This window comes from Mustela putorius, unplaced genomic scaffold (assembly GCF_011764305.1).
Source record: "Mustela putorius furo isolate JIRA1106 unplaced genomic scaffold, ASM1176430v1.1 tig00000127_pilon_pilon_pilon, whole genome shotgun sequence".
In the NCBI taxonomy this organism is placed as follows: Eukaryota; Metazoa; Chordata; class Mammalia; order Carnivora; family Mustelidae; genus Mustela; species Mustela putorius.
In genome coordinates, this window is record NW_025421288.1 from 11,374,411 (window position 1) to 11,393,350 (window position 18,940).

At 47.8% G+C, this 18,940-nt stretch overlaps 1 protein-coding gene across 1 annotated transcript; it reads right to left on the reverse strand.

Annotated features, from left to right (window-relative positions):
* Positions 1 to 15,928: 15,928 nt before the first annotated feature.
* CCDC87 (coiled-coil domain containing 87) lies at positions 15,929 to 18,872 on the reverse strand. Its single transcript, XM_004759444.3, has one exon. It carries the CDS (start codon positions 18,804 to 18,806, stop codon positions 16,221 to 16,223), a length of 2,586 nt encoding a protein of 861 aa, XP_004759501.2. The 5' UTR covers positions 18,807 to 18,872; the 3' UTR covers positions 15,929 to 16,220.
* Between the last annotated feature and the right edge of the window lie 68 nt (positions 18,873 to 18,940).

Sequence of the window (18,940 nt, forward strand, 5' to 3'; positions counted from 1 at the left end):
CAGGACCCTGGGATCGTGACCTGACCTGAACCGAAGGTAGACGCCTAACTAACTAGCTACCCCGGCATCCGAGACACTTTGGGTTTTTTAAGCCTTGGTTCCCCTCGATGACAGAAATCTTCTGGGACTAGGAGATGGAAGACAGTGGTGAGGGATTAGACAAGATGCCCAAATCCCGGGCTTTACAGTCAGATTGACGGGCCTGGATTCTAATTCTGCTTCCCCCACTTCAAATTGGCTCCGAGACCATGAGGAATTTACTTCACGCCGGAGTCTTTTTTGTAGAAATCAGAAGTTAGAAATGTACCTCATTTGCGATGAGGGAGCAGAAGGCAAGCTGAGCGCGAAGCACAAGGCGACACCTCGCCGTCAGGAGATTGTGACTCTGGAGCCACTCGGTTCACCACAATCGCTCGCTTCAATTGTATCTTCTCACATGATCCTGACTGGACATGTACACGTGGAAATACAGATTTCTATAGCACAAATTACTTCCATTTTACTTTCCCTTGATTTCTAAAATTATGTGGGTAAGTAGGATAGTATCTATAAATTTCATTTCGTTCATTTAACAAACATAGGCCAAGGGGTGCCTGGGTGGCTCAGTGGGTTGAGCTTTTACCTTCTGCTCAGGTTACGGTCTCAGGGTCCTCCGGTTGAGACTGGCATTGTGTTCTCTGCTCAGCAAGGAGCCTGCTACCGCCCCCCCACACACACACACCCCTCTCTGCCTCTCTGCTTACTTGTGATCTCTCTGTCAAATAAATAAATACAATCTTTAAAAAAAAAAAAAAAAGGCCAAGCGCATGTTATGCATGAGACACTGTCTAGATGATGGGGGCAGGGGCCGGGCATTGCAAAGTATCTGTCGTTCAATGGCCTATTGGATCTGACACCGCTGAGATACACTGGTAGGCTAAGCTGATGACTACGTGACTTGAGACACATCTTTCCACCTCTCTGAGCCTCAGCGTCCTTGCAGACTGAATGAGATCACGCAACCTCTCTTAAGTGCTCCTTGACCCGTAGCCGTCAAATTCATTTACTATAAATGCATTTCTCTACGGCACAGGTGTACTAAAACCCTTGCATCTTTCTTAAATAATTCCTCAAACTCCATTGCCTAACTGTGGCTGTATTTTGAGGCTCCTCCTTTCCCTCCCAGCTCTAGGTCGTCGAGATCCTCACTGATTAATTCGGTCCGAAAGAGCGAGTGGTGGGGCCGGGTACCTGAGGCCCTGGCTGTGGGCGGACCTCTCCCTGCACCGTTCAGGGGCCTGGAGTCTCGGACTGCCGTTGTGACTCATCGCCGCCACACGGTGGCGCTGTTGAGGCGCGGTCCTGGACTTGGCGCGTGTCGCGATCCCTCCGAGGAGTTTCGGGACACTATCCCTGGGCCCGCTCTCTTCCTACGCAGCCGCTGTCTTCCAAAGCCCAATCCCTGAGCCAGGGAGGCAGGGCCAGAGAAGTGTCTGGCATCACTGGATGAAAATTAGCCCCAAGGGCGCTTTGGTGGCTCAGTCAGTGAAGGGGCTGCCCTCAGCTCAGGTCATCATCTCCACGTCTTGGGATGCTGCGGGGAGTCGGCTTCCTTCTCCCTCTCTGTCCTTCCGCTCTCTCCTCCCTGCTCGTTCTTCTTTTTTTTTTTTTTTTCCTTAAGATTTATTTACTTATTTGACAGAGACACTGGGAGAGAAGGAGCACAAGCAGGGCAAGTGGGAGAGGGCGAAGCAGGCTTCCCTGAAGCCCAGCAGGAAACCCAATGTGTGGCTCTATCCTAGGACCGCAGATGCTCAAAGACTGCGTCACCAAGATGTCCCTCTCCCTGCTCGTTCTCTCTCTCTCTCTCAAATAAATAAATAAAATCTTTAAAAATAAATAGTCCAAATTCACATCCCCTACACGCATCTAAAAATTAAAGCAGCGCTTCTGGCTTCACAGTAACCTTCTTGACGTCAACTCTTGAATCTCAAACTTAGTCCAAACTGCATCTGGTTTTAATCCCCACTACACTCTGGAATTCGCTATCTTAGCATAGGACATCAGTATCCACCCAGAGGTTCAGTCCACAGATGGGGAGTGTCCTTGATTCTTCCCTTTCCTTCACGTCCCACATCTAACCCGTTTTCAAGTGCTCTAGATTCACCTCCCAATATCTCCCAATTCATGACCAAACCACGATCATTGCTTGCCAGACTGGACCTACTCCTGCCTGCGGTAATTTACTCTCCATGCAGCAGCCAGAGGGACCTCCTTGAACATAAGTGGGACCAAGTGTGGACTATGATGTGCAGACCAGATTCCCCCTTTGTGAATGAACTTGGTGTCCAGCTACTGTGGGAGTGCTGCCCCCACGTGTCAGCTCCCTGGGGATTGTCATGCTCCCCTCCTCCAAGCAACTGCCATCTAATAACAAATCTAAAGGGTCACCCTAGCTTCAGAACCCCCTGCAGGATCAGGAACAGTATCCATTGAGATGGCATAGCAGCTCAACCTCTCTCTCTCTCTCTGTCGTCTAGCCTCTTTTCCCTCTCTTTACTTGGCGTTGATCCTGAGAGCTCCTGCTAACAGACATCCTGCCTGCCAATATCCATCTCAGAATCTGCTCACCGGGGACCCCAGCCCAAGTGACATCCCGCACCTAGAATTAAATCCAACCTCCATCCCACGACCTGATAGGCTGGGCGTGATCTGGTCCCTTGCTCTTGCCTGAATTCATCTCATGCCTCTCTTGCCACCCCTCGCCATGCCACTGCCACAGTCACCCCTTCATGTCCACAAGCTAAGTGCTTCCCTGTTTCAAGACCTGTGCACTGTCTGTTCCCTCTGTGTAGAGAAACTTCTGCTCTGTAGATGTCACATTCGTTCCCAACTGTCCTGTCTTTGCTTAAACACTATTTCTTGAGAGTAGGACCACCATATCTAAAGAAGCCCCACTCCGTCTCTCTCAGAAACTTTTACTGAACCCGAAGTATTTTTAAAAGTAAAAATTTCTTTCTATTTAACTGAATGCCCATAGAAAAAAAGTCATTTCATGAACTTTATTGTTGAACCTGATATTCATAAATACTTTGATATAACTGAGAAGGATATTTGAGTTATAATCTCGCAACCCAAGACAATCTAGAGTATATAGGATACTGCTTAAAAACATAACCACATGGGCCGCCTGGGTGGCTCAGTGGGTTAAGCCTCTGCCTTCGGCTCAGGTCATGATCTCAAGGTCCTGGGATCGAGCCTTGCATCGGGCTCTCTCCTCAGCTGGGAGCCTGCTTCCTCCTCTCTCTCTGCCTGCCTCTCTGCCTACTTGTGGTCTCTGTCTGTCAAATAAATAAATAATATCTTTTTAAAAAACAACAACAACAACAACAAAAACAAGATATGAGATGAGGAACTAAGACCAAAAAAGGTCAGAATATGATGCTACCTTGACCCTTAGTGCGTTTGCTCTAGTCTTTGTTGAATGACCAGATGGCTGGCTGACTAGCTGGAGATTCTGGGTCCCAGCTCTTTTCCTGGAGGCAGATTCATCTCAGGAGCCATCTCTCAGCCTTGAGTGAGCAGCTATGGTCCACTTCCGGGAATCACTATGGTCCACTTGGCTGAATCATGAGGCTAAGGGTCAGGGTACCGACCTTCCACGCCTCTACCCCCCAAGGGCTCCAGATCCTCGTGCATACATTGATTCATATCCTCCCTGCTTTGTGGCCAAAACCTCAGGCTACAGCAGCTTTGGAGAGCCTCAAAGGATTCCTGCTGCACCCTAACCCCAGAATGACCTTGACTCACTCTTGTATAAGTAAGTAGGAAGAGTCATCCAATCACAGGGATAATAACACTGCGTAGCTAGTGCTTACTCTGTGCCGTGTGCAACACCTTCTCAGGAATTATCTTTTCATTTAAAAAGGTCACCTCCAGGTGATCTGAGACCTTCAGGCACAGAAAGAGAAGCTGACATCTTAAGGACTTCCTCAACGGAAACCACTTAAATCTCTGCTTTAACCAAGTTGTTATTTTGGAGGATTTGGTCAAATGAAGTATAGCAATTTAAAATCCGAAACTAGGGTGTCTGGCTGGCTCAGCCAGTTAAACGTCTGCCTTTGGCTCAGGTCATGATCTTGGGGTCTCGGGATGGAGCCCTGCATCGGGCTCCCTGCTCGGTGGGGAGTCTGCTGCTACCCCCAACCCCAGCCCAAGCTCATGCTCTCTCTCTCTTTCTCTCAAACAAATAAAATCTTAAAAAAATAAATAAATAAAGTGTTAAAAAAAAATAAAATCTGAAACCAGACCCGAGTCTAGGCCAGTACCACCGTTTGTGGGGCAGGGGTTGGGAGTCTGTGTGCAAGGATGGCGGGAAACCAGTTTGTCCGAGGAAAGCCAGCGTCTGACAGGATGGTGGGACTGGTCATAAACCGTCCACAGCTGGTGTGGGGTTGGCTGGCAGAGAGACTCTCCTGGGGGTGGGGGGGGGGACACACAGACCCGTGCGAAATGTCAGTCACTTGGCGCCCATCTGCTGGGGAGAAACACAGAGCACAGCCATCCCCAAGCCCTGGTCCAGAGACTCGGGGGCCGGGTTCCCTTGCGTGCCCACAGGGTACCTCACTGCCAGCCTCCTCTGTGCCCCAGGAAAGCCCCCGGCCATGCTCCTCCCTGTCCCAGTCCTCAGGTGGGCTCCAAACTCCAGGCAGCAGTCTCCTTCCCCAGGGGTCAAACCCTGGTCTTCCGTGGGTGTCTCTCTTTTTTCTTGTTTTTTAATTTTATTTTTTTTAAATTTTGTTTATTTATTTGACAGACAGAGATACAAGTAGGCAGCGAGAGGCAGGCAGAGAGAGAGGAGGAAGCAGGCTCCCCGCCGAGCAGGAAGCCCGATGCGGGGCTCGATCCCAGGTCCCTGAGATCATGACCTGAGCCCAAAGCAAAGGCTTAGCCTACTAAGCCCTATTTTTAATTTTGTTTCACGGGTTTCTTTCTATAAACAGATTTCCAAATAACACTTGAGATAGTCCTGGGCCTCAGGGAGAGTGCCTCTGTCACCAGAGCCTAGCTCCTCTAAGCTCCTGTCCTATGAGGCTGAGAGATTAAGCCGGCTGAGGTCTACAGCAGAGCCCCCCTAGACCCTGTGTTCCCGCCCTGAATCATGCTGTGTACACTGGAACCCAACTCTGGGCACCTCTCCTCCTCGCCTCTAAAGCAGGGGCTGATGTTGGTGTGACTCAGCTTAGAAAGAGTTCACGCCCGAAACACCGTTAGAACAGGGCCTGGTGCGGAGTAAACCCTTCAACACCCTAGTTGTGGTTTTAGGAATCCTTCTCACTTTGGTGAGTGGCTTTTACTGACTTGTTTACAGAGACTGAGCAGGTCAGAGCTGGGCCAGACCTCGGAGATGGTCCACAGCCACCATTTCAGCTGACAGCTGAAAAGCAAGAGAAGCGATCTGTCCACGTTTCTACATGGCAGACCTAGAAATGAGGTTCAGACCTAGAAATGAGGTTCAGGGCACGGCCTTTAAGGCAGCTTGGCTCTGTAAAAAGAACATGAGCCCTGAGATATCCGGGATCCTGGCGAGCATCACGTGAGAGCATTGTGGGAAACTCCCTACCTGACCCAGTGACTTGTCCAGCACATAGCTGGTGCTCCCTAAGGTTGTTTTCCTTCTTCCTTCATACACCAGAGCTCTAGTCTCTTCGCTGAGTTCCGAGGTAAGAGTTGACAGAAATTACGAGACTGGTGGACAGTCTTGGGGAAGGAGGACCGCAGTGGATAGTGGGGACTCTAGACAGCCAACAAGTCCCAGGCCCTGGCAGAGGGAGGTGGGCACCAATGTCAAAAAGGACCTTCTGGGGGCGCCTGGGTGGCTCAGTCATTAAGCGTCTGCCTTTTGCTCAAGTCATGATCTCAGGGTCCTGGGATCGAGCCCCGCATCCGTCTCTCTGCTCAGTGGGAAGCCTGCTTCTCCCTCTTCCGCTCCCCCTGCTTGTGTTCTCTCTCTCGCTGTGTCTCTCTCTGTCAAATGAATAAATAAAATCTTAAAAAAAAAAAAAAGACCTTCTGGTGTCTCGTTCTCTCCCCATGTAGTAACAGAAGGACACAGGCTCTGGAGTTGCCCAATCTCTCCCACTTTATTTATTTTTTTTATGTGACAGCTTTCTTGAGATATAATTCACATACTATCTGAGTCACCCACTTAAAGTATATAACTCAGTGGTTTTTAGGATATTCTCAGAGTTGTGTCACCATCACCACAATAATTTTAGAATATTTCCATCAGGGGCAACTGGGTGGCTCAGTGGGTTAAAGCCTCTGCCTTCGGCTCGGGTCATGATCCCAGGGTCCTGGGATCGAGCCCCTCATCGGGCTCTCTGCTCAGCGGGGAGCCTGCTTCCCCTCTCTCTCTGTCTGCCTCTCTGCCTACTTGTGGTTTCTGTCTGTCAAATAAATAAATTTAAAAAAATAAATTTTAAAAAGATTAAAATATATGTATAAGATATAATATAAAAAAATATATATATATTTCCATCATTCCGGAATTAGCCCCATAGCCATTAGCAGTCATTCCCCACTTCCCCCATATTTCCCCAGCCCTTGACAACTACTAATCTACCTTTCCCCTCCCCCTATGAATTTGCTGATTCTGGATATTTCATATGCATGGAATTATACAAGATGTGTCCTTTTTATTTGAGAGAGAGATTGAATGCACAAGCAGGGGGAACAGCAGGCAGAGGGAGAAGTAGGTTCCCCACTGAGCAAGGAGCCCCATGAGGGACTCGATCCCAAGATCCTGGGATCATGACGGAGCCGAAGGCAGACACTTAGCGGATTGAGCCACCCAAGCATCCCATGCCTGGCTCTTTTCACTGAACATCATGTCTTCAAGATTCATCCATAATATAGTGCCAGTGCGTCATGACCTTTTTGCTAAATAGCATTTGATTGTATGGAGACACCCTATTATAATATATTCAAATTCAATTAATTAACATATGTATAATTAGTTTCAGAGATAGAGGTCAGTGATTCATCCGTCTCATAGGACACCCAGTGCTCATTTCATCACGTTCCCTCCTTAATGTCCGTTACCCCGTGACCCCATCCCGCCACCAACCCTCCAGCAGTTTGTTTCCTATGATTAAGAGTCTCTTACGGTGTTTCTCCCTCTCTGATTTCACCTTGTTTTATTTTGTCCTCTTCCCTTCTCTGAAGGATTTATTTTGCTTAGCATAAGACCCTCTAGTTCCATCCATATCAATCTAAATGGTATTTGCTTTTCTGATGGCTGAGTAATAGTCCATTGTAGAGATCCATATTTTCTTTATCATTCATTTGTCAATGAACATCTGGACTTTTTCCGTGGTTTGGCTCTTGTGGACATTGCTGCTGTAAACATTGGGGTGCCAGTGCCCCTTGGGATCACTACATGGAAATGCCCCATTATAGATAATGCTGCCATGAACATTCATGTGCGAATTTCTTTTTTTTTTTTTTAAGATTTTATTTATTTATTTGACAGAGAGAGAGATCACAAGCAGACAGACAGGCAAGCGGGGTTGGGGCAGGGAGCAGGCTCCCCGCCGAGCAGAGAGCCCGATACAGGGCTCGATCCCAGGACCCTGAGATCATGACCTGAGCTGAAGGCAGAGGCTTAACCCAATGAGCCACCCAGGTGCCCCTCATGTGCAAATTTCCGTGCAGACACATGTTTTATTTATCTTGGGTGTATCCCCACGAGTTGGAACTACCCAGTCACACGGTAACCCCGTGTTTAACACTTCGGCGGAACTGCTACACCGTTTTCCACAGCAGCTGCCCTGTCTCGCCTTCCCACCGGCAGGGCTCGAGGGTCCCAGTTTCTCCAGATCTCTGTCAACACTTGTTGCTGTCGCTTTATTATTGTAGCTATCCTCCTGTTTGTGAAATGGTCTTTCACTGTAATTTTGATTTGCATTTCTCAAATGAAATAATGATATCGAGCATTGTTACATGTGTTTATTGGACACTTCTAGCTCTTTTTTGGAGAAATGTTTCTCAAATGCTTTGCCTATTTAAAAATCGGGTTTTTGGGCCACTGTGTGGCTCAGTCAGGTAAGCGTCTGCCTTCAGCTCAGGTCATGGTCCCAGGGTCCTAGGATCGAGTCCTGCATTGGGGGTCTCCCTCTCCCTCTGCCTACTGCTCCCTCTGCTGTGCTCTCTCTCTCTCGCTCTCTCTCCTTGTCTCAAATAAATAAATAAAATCTTTTTAAAAAATAAAAACTGCAGGGCGCCTGGGTGGCTCAGTTGGTTGAGCGACTACCTTCGGCTCAGGTCATGATCCTGGACTTCCAGGCTCGAGTCCCACATCGGGCTCCCGGCTCCTTGGGGAGTCTGCTTCTCCCTCTGACCTTCTCCTCTCTCATGCTCTCTCTCACTCATTCTCTCTCAAATAAATAAATAAAGTCTTAAAAAAAAACAAATAAAAAAATAAAAATAAAAACTGCACTGTCTTTTTATTATCGAGTTATGAGTTTTTTTTTTTAATATATTCTAGACACGATTCCCTTAGCAGGTATGTAATTTGCAAATATTTGCTCCTATTCTGTGAGTTGTCTTTCACTCATCACCCCATCTAAACCTAATTATCTTCCGAAGGCCCCCGCCTCATAATACCAGCACGCTGGGGGGTAGAGCTTCAATATAGGGTTGTGGGGAACACATTTAGCCAATAGCAATGCCTAACTCAGTGGTATTAGATATTAGGGGAACTTTGTATTTAGAAATTAATAGCTTTTTTAAAAAAAAGATTTTATTTATTTGACACAGAGAGAGATCACAAGTAGGCAGAGAGGCAGGCAGAGAGAGAGGGGAGGAAGCAGGCTCCCTGCTGAGCAGAGAGCCTGATGTGGGGCTCAATCCCAGGACTCTGGGATCTTGACCTGAGCCAAAGGCAGAGGCTTAACCCTCTGAGCCACCCAGGTGCCCCTAGAAATTAATAGCTTTTTAAGAAAGTGTAGCCTTGGTAAAATTTTAATCCAATTGTTTCTATATGTATTTTGGGTTCCAAATTGTTACTTTCACTCTAAAAATAGCCTAGAAAATTACAGATTTGATATGAGAGGCGCTACACAAGACGTGTGGATAAGCGTGCTGTTCAAAGAGAATTCCTATCTTTTTTCTTTTTTTTTTAGATTTTATTTATTTATTTGACAGAGAGAGATATCACACTGAGCCACCCAGGCATCCCAAGAATTTCTATCTTTAACAGAGTTTCTGTCTTAGTCTATTAAAACATATGTGCCCGTGGATCTCCACTTGGATGCCCTGCAGGTACCCACAACCCTGTCCCATTCCACTCCCACCAAACCCTCCTTCTCCGCATCTCAAGAAGGACTCCACCAGACGCCCAAGCCAGACAGATCCTTCTCCCCCTGTCATTCCCCACTTTGCTCTCTGTGCTCCCTGGCTCTTTCTATCTCTTTGTCACATAAATGAACAAAATCTTTAAAAATTGATTTATTTGAGAGCGAGCGAGCGGGTGGAGAGGTAGAGGGAGAAGCCTATCCCTCACTGAGCAGGGAGCCCCATGCAGGTCTTGATCCCACCGGCTTAAGGGACAGTCACCCAGGCGACCCACCTGTCTGTATTGTTTTTGTGGTCGCAGGCATCTGCTGCGGAGTGCGTGGCTTCTGGCCCCGCCCACAGCAAAGCCCAAACTCCACCTGGCCCCGCCTCCGCCTCTAGCCTCACTCCCTTCCAAGAACTTGAAAGGCTGTTAATGCCTTTAATTCCAGTGTTCTTGTACTTCTTCCAAATACAGCATGCTCATGGCCCATATTTTGCTTATTCTGGACTTAGAAAGCTCTCCTCTCCTCTGCCACCATGTGCCGGACAACTCCTGCTCAACCTTCTGGAAACTAGATCCTGCCCGGGTGTAGCCTCCTCCGGGAGGGTGTAGCCTCCTCCGGGAGGCTCTCCCTCATCTCTACCATCTCTCTCCTCCCTCCCAGCTCTCTTGAATGCCCTCTTCGTCGGGTCCCACATGCCCTTTACTTGCTACCTTGTTGAAATTCTCTTCCCCGCTAAACTTGACACTCCTCAGCAACAGGGACCGGGTCTCTTCTGGTTTCCTCCAGTTTTCCACCTCCCTCTCTTCGCACCTGGCGGTCCGGAGAGGCTCAGGCAAAGGGCTCTAGACAGGAAAGAATCAGGCCGAGGGGCTCAGTCAGAGTCTTTTCTGGGAATTAGGTTGGCTGAGAGCCTGATTTCCTAAGGGTACAGGCAATAATGAAAGTCAGAAATTTGATTATATGCAGAATCATCCTATGGGCTCCAGCTGCACAGACTTGTTTTCTAGATCTTATAATAAGAAACAGTATAATGATTAAGAGCATGGGTGGCTCAGTGGGTTAAAGCCTCTGCTTTCGGCTCAGGTCATGATCCCAGGGTCCTGGGATTGAGCCCCGCATCATATAGTATTGGGCTCTCTGCTCAGCAGGGAGCCTGCTTCCTCCTCTCTCTCTGCCTGTTTCTCTGCCTACTTGTGATCTCTCTGTCAAATAAATAAATAAAATCTTAAAAAAAAAAAAAAGAGCGTGTATTTGGGAGTCAGACCCCTGGGTCTGAATTCAGGCGCCTGTGTTCCTAGTTGTGTGACCTTGGGCAAGTCCTAAAACCACTCTGCTCCTCAGTTTCCTCATCTGGACCTTGAAATAACTGTAGTACCTACCTCATTGCATTGCCATGAGGACTAAATGAATTACTGTGTGTACAATGTTTAGAACTGAGTCTGGTGCTTAATAATCACTATATAGATATTAGCTAATATGATTTAAATTGCCCTTTTTTCATTTAGAAGAGATTTATTTATCCATTTTGGGGAGAGAGAGAGTGAGAGAGCACAGTGGGGAGGGTTAGAGGGAGAGGGAGAGAATCCTAAGCAGACTCCCCGCTGAGCGAGGAGCCTGACACAGGACTTGATCCCACGACCCTGGTATCATAACTTGAGCCAAGATCAAGTTAGACACTTAACCGACCAAGCCACCCAGGTGCCCCTCTTTTTTCTTTTTCTTTTTTTAAAGATTTTATTTATTTATTTGACAGAGAGACAATGACAGAGGGAACACAGGCAGGGGGAGTGGGAGAGGGAGAAGCAGCCTTCTTGCTGAGCAAGGAGCCTGATGTGGGGCTCGATCCCAGAACCCTGGGATTATAACCTGAACGGAAGGCAGACGCCCAACCAACTGAGCCACTCAGGTGTCCCCCCGATTTTTTTTTTTCTTTTAAGTTGTAGTTTTACCTCTGGCCTTGCCCTTGACATTTTATAAACAGACATTCCCAGTCAAACCAACCCTTCCCCCATGTCTACTGCCCTTGTCCCAGCAACTTCCCAGTCCCGCAATCCAACATGTCCCACTGCTCCTACCACCACCCTCATAACTACCTTTTTCCCCATGTCTGTCCCTTCTTCTACTTAAAACAAAGAAACAAAAAATACAAATAGGGCCCCCAGACCCTTTCTGGGGTTTCATGGTGTCAGAACTATTTTCATAATGTTGCTAAGACATTCTCTGCCTTTTCCACACTCACTCTCTCCTGAGTAGAGAGTTTTCCAGAGGCTGCGTGACCTCTGGATGTTGCAACAGACACATGCAGAGACTGGTTGGAGAACCCAGCTAACTCCCAGTAGGCTAGACATTAAAAATATTTGCAAAAAAGCAAAACTGCTTCACTACATTTTGGGGGGGGGAGTTGTATTTTATAAGAATATGTTATTTATGTTAATGTATAATGAGATTCATGTTAATTTAGCTAACTAATAAATACATATTTAAATATGCAAATGAGAGGCCCATCCTTTTAATGGAACAAATAGAGAAGATATTGGGTTTTTACGGGCTTTGTCCCTCCCCCTGCCCGGGCAGCAAAACGGCTGCAGCAAATCACCCCAGCTGGACTGGTAGCCTCTGGTAGGCACAGAGCTAAAATGTCTACAAAAATTCTCAGGAATTTAGAGAATTGATTTTCATCCAGTTATGCTAGAGTCTGGTTTCCCTAGAGGAAGGTAAAAATGCTTCCTCTCACTTTGCAGGATTGTTGTGAGGATTAAATGAAGTAACAGCATTGGGGCCCCTGGGGGACTCAGTCAGTTAAGGGCCTGGCTCTTGGTTTTGGCTCAGGTCCTGATCTCAGGGTCCTGGGATCGAGCCCCACGTCCGGCTCTGCACTGAGCAAGGACACTGCCTGAGATTCTCTTTCTCATTATGCCTCTGCCCGGTAGGGGGGCAGAATCTACTGAGGGAGTGTTCTGAAGCAGGCCTAAAGGTCTCTGTCTCCTGTAGCTTCTCATCTGAAGCCTGTCTTGGGTTTTATTATTTTTTTAATATATATATTTTGAAAGATTGTATTTATTTATTTGACAGACATCACAAGCAGGCAGAGACAGGCAGAGAGAGAGGAAGGGAAGCAGGCTCCCCGCTGAGCAGAGAGCCCGAAGTGGGGCTCCATCTCAGGACCCCAGGACCACGACCTGAGCCAAAGTCAAGAGACTCAACCCACTGAGCCACCCAGGGGCGCCAGAGAGATCACAAGTAGGCACAGAGAGGGAGAAACAGCCTCCCTACCAAGCAGAGAGCCCAATGGGGGACTCAATCCCAGCACCCTGTGATCATGACCTGAACTGAAGGCAGAGGCTTAACCTACTGAGCCACTCAGGTGCCCCTCTGTCTCGGGTTTTAAGACAGCTTTTTATGCCACTTGAAACCCAGATATCCCAACTAGGCCTGTGTGTCTAGGAATGTACCCTCCCTATCCTATCTCTGGGCACTGACTCTATTTAGAACTGCCAATGAGAATGCCAAAGGACTAATTCACAATGAGATACTGTTTCCCAGAACTTATTTCCCAATAAACATAATGGCTATCAACGAATAAACGGCTCTTTGGTCAAAGTCAAACAACTGAATTTTTTTGCAAGACCTATCAGAGCTTTCAATATGCTAATATGTATTATCAATCTCTGAGGGAATGCAGAAATGCATGTTCAGTGTTCCCCAAAATTATTTGACCATAGAACCCTCATTCAAGGACTGTTAACCCAGAAATTAGTGTACAATGCAACACACTTTGGGAAATGGCAGCACTAAGCTTCCTATCTTGCTCCTCTTGAGTCTCTGCTTTTTAAAGGGGCTGTTGCACTGGTGTTGGTTAGCAAACTACAGCACGGGGGCCAAATCTGGCCCTGTTTTTGCAAATACAATTTTATTGGAACACAGCCCTGTTCCATTTACTTAATGTTTTGTCCATAATTACTTTCACACAACAAAAGCAAAGTTGAGCCTTGTAAGAGAGAACATATCACTCACAGAACCTAAAATATTTCCTATCTGGCCCTTTACAAAAGAAGTTTGCTGTAGTGTTTCTCACCTGGATTATGTGCACTTTCTGGAGAATGTGGCATTATGTCAGGAGAGACATGAAGCCACAATATATACTAAATACAGCATAGCTTCCCGGAAGACCAGTTTAATCCAAAAATAAGTAATTTCAAGCATCATTCTTATTTAAAAAATGGACAGAGTATGGAATAGATTGCAAATTTTACATAAATTCAAAAAATAAAAGACTATAAATTTCTCAGACCTCAAGCTAGCTAGCACTGCTTCCCACACTAGCTAGCACTGCTAGCCCACACCCTCCCTGACCCCAATCCTTTATACCTGACCAAAAGGCTTGTGTTCCTCCGTTCTAAGGGGAATTGGGGTGGAAACGCTTGGGAAATGCTGTTTTATTGGGAAAACAAAGTGGAAGTTTATGTGTCAGCCAATGATGAGCGAAAGAAATCAGAGGTGTTCACATTATCTATGAAGGCAGTGAAGGCGGGCTGTGTTTAAGAGCTCTTTTACCGTATCTCTCAGAATCAGTATACCAAAAAGACACCTGTAGGCTTTGGGGTCAGACAGACCTGGGCTTGGGTCCTGACTCTCCCATTTATGTCCCTGGGTAAGGTACTTTACCTATCTGAGTCTTCATTTCCTCAGCACAAAATGGCGATTGAAATATGCGCTTTACAAGGTAGTTGTAAGGAGTCTAAGAAATCAGGTAAGGAAAGTGTTCTGCACAAGGTAAGAGTTTAGTAAGTGTTAACTACTAACATGTTAGCTGAAGTCCCTAAATATATAAAGAGCTCTGAAAAATCAAGAAAAAGTCAAAACCAACTGAAAAGTGGGCAAAGCACATAGGCATTTTACGGGAAACGAAATACAAAGAGCTTTTAAACATACAAAAAATGCAACTTCGCTCATAAGAGAAATGAGAACACAACTCAAATGAGATAAAATTTTTCACCTGCTAGATGGTAAAGGTTGAAAAATTTGGTAATATTCTACTGGTGAGTGGGGAAAGAAATATACTCATGTAATGTTAATGATACTGTAAATTGTTACCACCTCTGTGGAGGGCAATCAGTAATATCTTATCAAAATTACAAATGTTTTTATGTAAATGCTTGTACATAATTCCACTTTCAGGAACTTAAACTATAGAAATAGTTGCGAACAAGGATGTTTTCTAGAGCATTGTGTGTTTGTAAATGTCCATTAATGTGGGACTAGTTAAATAAAATAAAAAATACACACAGTGGAATACTATATAGTTATTGTATGAGGCAGCTCTATGTGTGTTAATATGGAATGAGCTCAAGGCATGTTAAGTAAAATAAGAAAGGAGCAAAATGGCAGTGTGGTGTACTATCAGTGTCACTATATACATATGCATAAAGAATATATGCATCAATGCTCGTGCATGCATAGGCTTTCTCTGAACTAGTTCATACAATAGCCCATGAGACCTAACATATTCTAACCTGTCCCTTGGCATCTTGTAATGACTGCTCTGACTCCTCTCTCCCCCTTGTTCTGCTCCACCTGCTCTGGCCATCTTGCTTTTCTGGAACAGTCCAGGCACCTGCCTGCCTGAGGGCTTTGTATAATGTCAAGAAAGTTATCCTCGATGTCCACACAGGGCTCACTTCTCCCTTCTTCAAGCCTTTGCTCAAACTTTCCCTTCCCAGTGAGGCCAGCACTGACCACCCTAATTGAAACACATCCCTCAGCCTGTTTCCTTACCTTAATCTCCTTTTTCTTTTGTCTGCGGTATTTAACACCTTCTAGCATTCTATTATTCAGTGTGCTTAGGTCCTATGTTTATGGCTTATGGCCTAAGTAATGTAGATATTCAGTTCCCTAGGGAGGGGAATTGAGGTATGGGAGGTTGAGATGGGAAAGAGACTTTGTTTTCAGTGTATACCCTTGTGTTCTCTGCACCATGTGTTTGTGTCAACGGGTAAAAATGTAATACAGCAAACTGAGGGTTTGGAAGGGAGGGGCGTGGGGGGATGGATGAGCCTAGTGGTGGGTATTAAGGAGAGCACGTATTACATGTGCATAAACAATGAATCTTGGAACACTGAAAAAATAAAATAAAATTTTTAAAAAATGTAATACAGGGGCGCCTGGGTGGCTCAGTGGGTTAAAGCCTCTGCCTTTGGCTCAGGTCATGATCTCAGGGTCCTGGGATCCAGCCCCACATCGGGCTCTCTGCTCAGCAGGGAGCCTGCTTCCTCCCTCTCTCTCTGCCTGCCTCTCTGCCTACTTGTGATCTCTGTCTGTCAAATAAATACATAAAAAATCTTAAAAAAAAATTTAAAAAACTGTAATACAAATGTTTAGCTCTACCAACCGGATCCTAGAAGTGGAAGTGACAACTTGGACTCAACCCCTCCATCTTATGCTCCAGGGGTGGAGCAGTTAGGGAATTTGCCTGAGGTTACAAAACCAGGCTTTAAATCCATTATGTCCTAGAACCTCTTGATTTGGGACTCTAATCAGCCATTCTAAATGTAGTGTGACAAATGCTAAGCTAAGGAGTCGGAAAGGTGAAGGTTGGCCTCTGCCTGACATCTCCCGTTACAATGAATTCCAACAGATGGTCTCGGTTTTTTGGATGTGTGAGATTTTGGTTGCAGTGTGCATGAAATAAATGGGCATACTGGGTTTCTGGGCTTGGGGAGTCTTTTATGAGCACTTTACAGTCAAAATAAAGTATTACTCTCGGTCCCTTGGTAGTTGGAAGCACAATGTTCCCGAATCCTGCACTGCCAGATAATTTGTCTTCTGAAGCAGTCAAGAGGTCTAGAGGATCTGCCGTGTGTTTGGGGGTGAGGGAGGGTGGGAGGACCCTCGGCCTTGTCACAGAGTAATGGGAGTATTTCCAGGAGTTATTAAAGGCTGGCTGCTGAGCTTCTTGAACAGCCCTGGCTGGTGGGAGGCCTTCTGACCCTGGGTCAGGTGGCGGACCCGCTGCCGCTGCTGGAGCCAGTAGAGCATCTCCACCTTGTCGTGCTTCATCTTGTCCAGGTATCGCCGCCCCCTGAAGGTCACTGGCTCCCCAAAGACTGACTCAATCTCCTCCAGGAGGGAAGCCAAAGGAGCCTGTAGTACACTGATCTTCCTGTGTAGAAGGCTGCGGAACTGACTTTCCTCCAGGAAGCGACTCAGGTCCATGGCAGTCTTTTGGAAGAAGCGGTTGGGGTCAGAGGCTTGTCGCTCAAACCATTCTAGTCTCCCCAGCAACATCTCCCGCAGCTGAATGGGCTTTAGGGCTTGCTCCCAGGCACTCACCAATGAAGGCAGCTGCCTCAGACGGGCATTGGAGCTGTACTTGATGGCCATGTCCAGCCGGTCCTTGTCGGGGACCTCCAGCATGGACCACAGGCGTTCCAGACGCTTCTGTAGGTTCAGGATTTTGTAGGGTTCTCCCAGGAGGCTGATCTTCTTATTCCCTAGCCTGTGCTCTAGCACTGTGTTCCAATCCCACTCTCCTGGCACAAAGTCTGGCTCTTCATCTTCCAGCAAGGGAGGTGGGTACTGAATCTTTAGGGGCTCTCTGACAGGGGCTTTAATCTCCACAGGAATTTCCTCTTCATACATTTGGAAGATGACATGGAGGAAATCGGTCTCTTGGTTGGTGAGGTACTTGAAGTAGTCATCCACAGACAAAGTGGTTTTCCACCAGCTCATCCAGGAGACTTTGTTTGACCACTTCTCCCAGCCTTTGCTTGCTTGGAGTGATGTGAGGGAGGCTGCCCTGTCAGAGGACTGTACAATGTTTGCTCCCTGGGAATAAAGCCCAGCTAACTTGGGATTGATGACGCGATACTGTTTTTCTTGACGTAGAATGGCTGAGGACAGGAAGGCTGACCAGTCTTTACTGGCTGCAGGCTCGACCAGGGGTCCCTGGTCCAAAGAGAAGTGGTCAGGAGAGACACGGCTCATCAACTCCTTGTAGACCTCCTTGATGTTATTGCCAACAAAGCAATTGATATCCATTTCCTCAATAAGTTTGGGTTCTAGTTCACCAGTCAGGTGGTTGTATAGGACTCCAGCCCCATCGACGTGGAAGGAGTCTAGGAAGTTTCTCTCAGACAATTGCACAGCAGCTGCCTGGACCACAGCCTGATTTCTTAGCTTCAAAGTAACAGTCACTGGCTGTGGTTGAAATGGTAAGGATCTGGGGCACTGGAGGCCCCACTGCCCACTGGCTTCTTCCTCTTCGAGGCTCTTCAACATTCTCTGCAGTTCCTGCATGCGATGTGTGGCAGCTGGGCGGCGGGTCAGGGCACCCAGGAGTGGGGGCAGGCCCGAGTCCAGCGGGGAGTAGTGAGGTCTCTCCAGCTTCATGTTCTTTATCATCTGCTTCAGATCCTCAGCCACCATGTCGCCTGCCAACTCTGTTTTGCTTTCTGGAACCAGGACCAGTGGGGTTAAGGGGCGAGGGGGGAGTGGAGGAAGGCCCAGCTCGTTTGCTAGCTTCCAGCCTTCCCGCAGAGAGGGCATGGACTGGCCCCTCTGGAGTTGGGAGTAGAGGGGTGGGTGGGAGGAGGGGGAGGGAGCTCTGGTGGTGGGAATCACGGAGTACTTGGGCGGTGACACAATCTGTGCTGAACTGAGGTTGCTCTCTCTCTTCTTCCGCATGGTGGACAGCCACTGGAGAGGCTTTTTCTTCTTCAGCTGGGGGATGGACTTCAGTTCCTTCACTGGATCCATTTCAGGCTCGCTGAGAAACTCCTGTGGGCGGCTGAGTTGGATGAGGTAGTTTAGGGTGAGGTTGCAGCTTGGTACTTGGGCGAAGCTGGTGCTATGAAGCCATGGGATAGAGTAAAGCTTGAAGGCCCCACTAGGGCCTACCGGGCGCAGCTTATGCATGCCACCGCGGGCCTGTTCTACCTTCAGCAGGGCGAGGAAGTCAGCGAGCAGACAACGGTAGACCTCGGGACTGGTAAGAAAGGTTGTGCAGTCCCTGGCGAGGCTGGCGGTCAAACGGGTGAGTGTGGCTGATTCAGTGAAGACCCCTCTGCGGGTCGACATGGTCTTCAGCAGGTGCAGGTAGCGTAAGAAGAGCTGCTCGCTGCTGAGCAGTACGTAGGTCTGGAGCCGTTTCCGCAGTCTCTGGTTGTTCAAGTGGCTCAGGCTAGGTTCAGTGGGAGGCTCCTGCCAGCTGCACTTCAGCTCGTCCAGGATGACCTCAGTGAAACGGAGTCGGCTTTCGGTAGGCACGCGCACCGCCAGCCCGCTGCTGGCCAGCCGGTTGGTCACTTGGCTGCACAGCGACGCCACCGTCAGCCGGGAGACCGGCAAAGGCAACAGCATCGGAACCTCCGGCGGAAGGCGCTTCTGAGATTGTGGGCGTGTCGCCTTGCGGGGGAAGAGCGACAGCGGGCCCAGCAACCGGTGGTAAAACCTCTGAAGCTCGGGCTCTGGTTTGTAGGGCTCCATCTTTGCGCTGGCGCCGCGGGAGGTCTGCGCAGAAGAGGCCAGGAGGTTACTAAGGCAACCAGTGGCCGAGGGCCCGAGTGCGCCTGCGCAGCCATGCCTTCCGACGCGTGACATAAGGGGGAGGGCCTGACGTG

What these genes read in the sequence shown, in the direction of transcription:
- CCDC87 (XM_004759444.3), bottom strand. Translation starts at nt 18,806, where the DNA reads ATGGAGCCCTACAAACCAGAGCCCGAGCTTCAGAGGTTTTACCACCGG.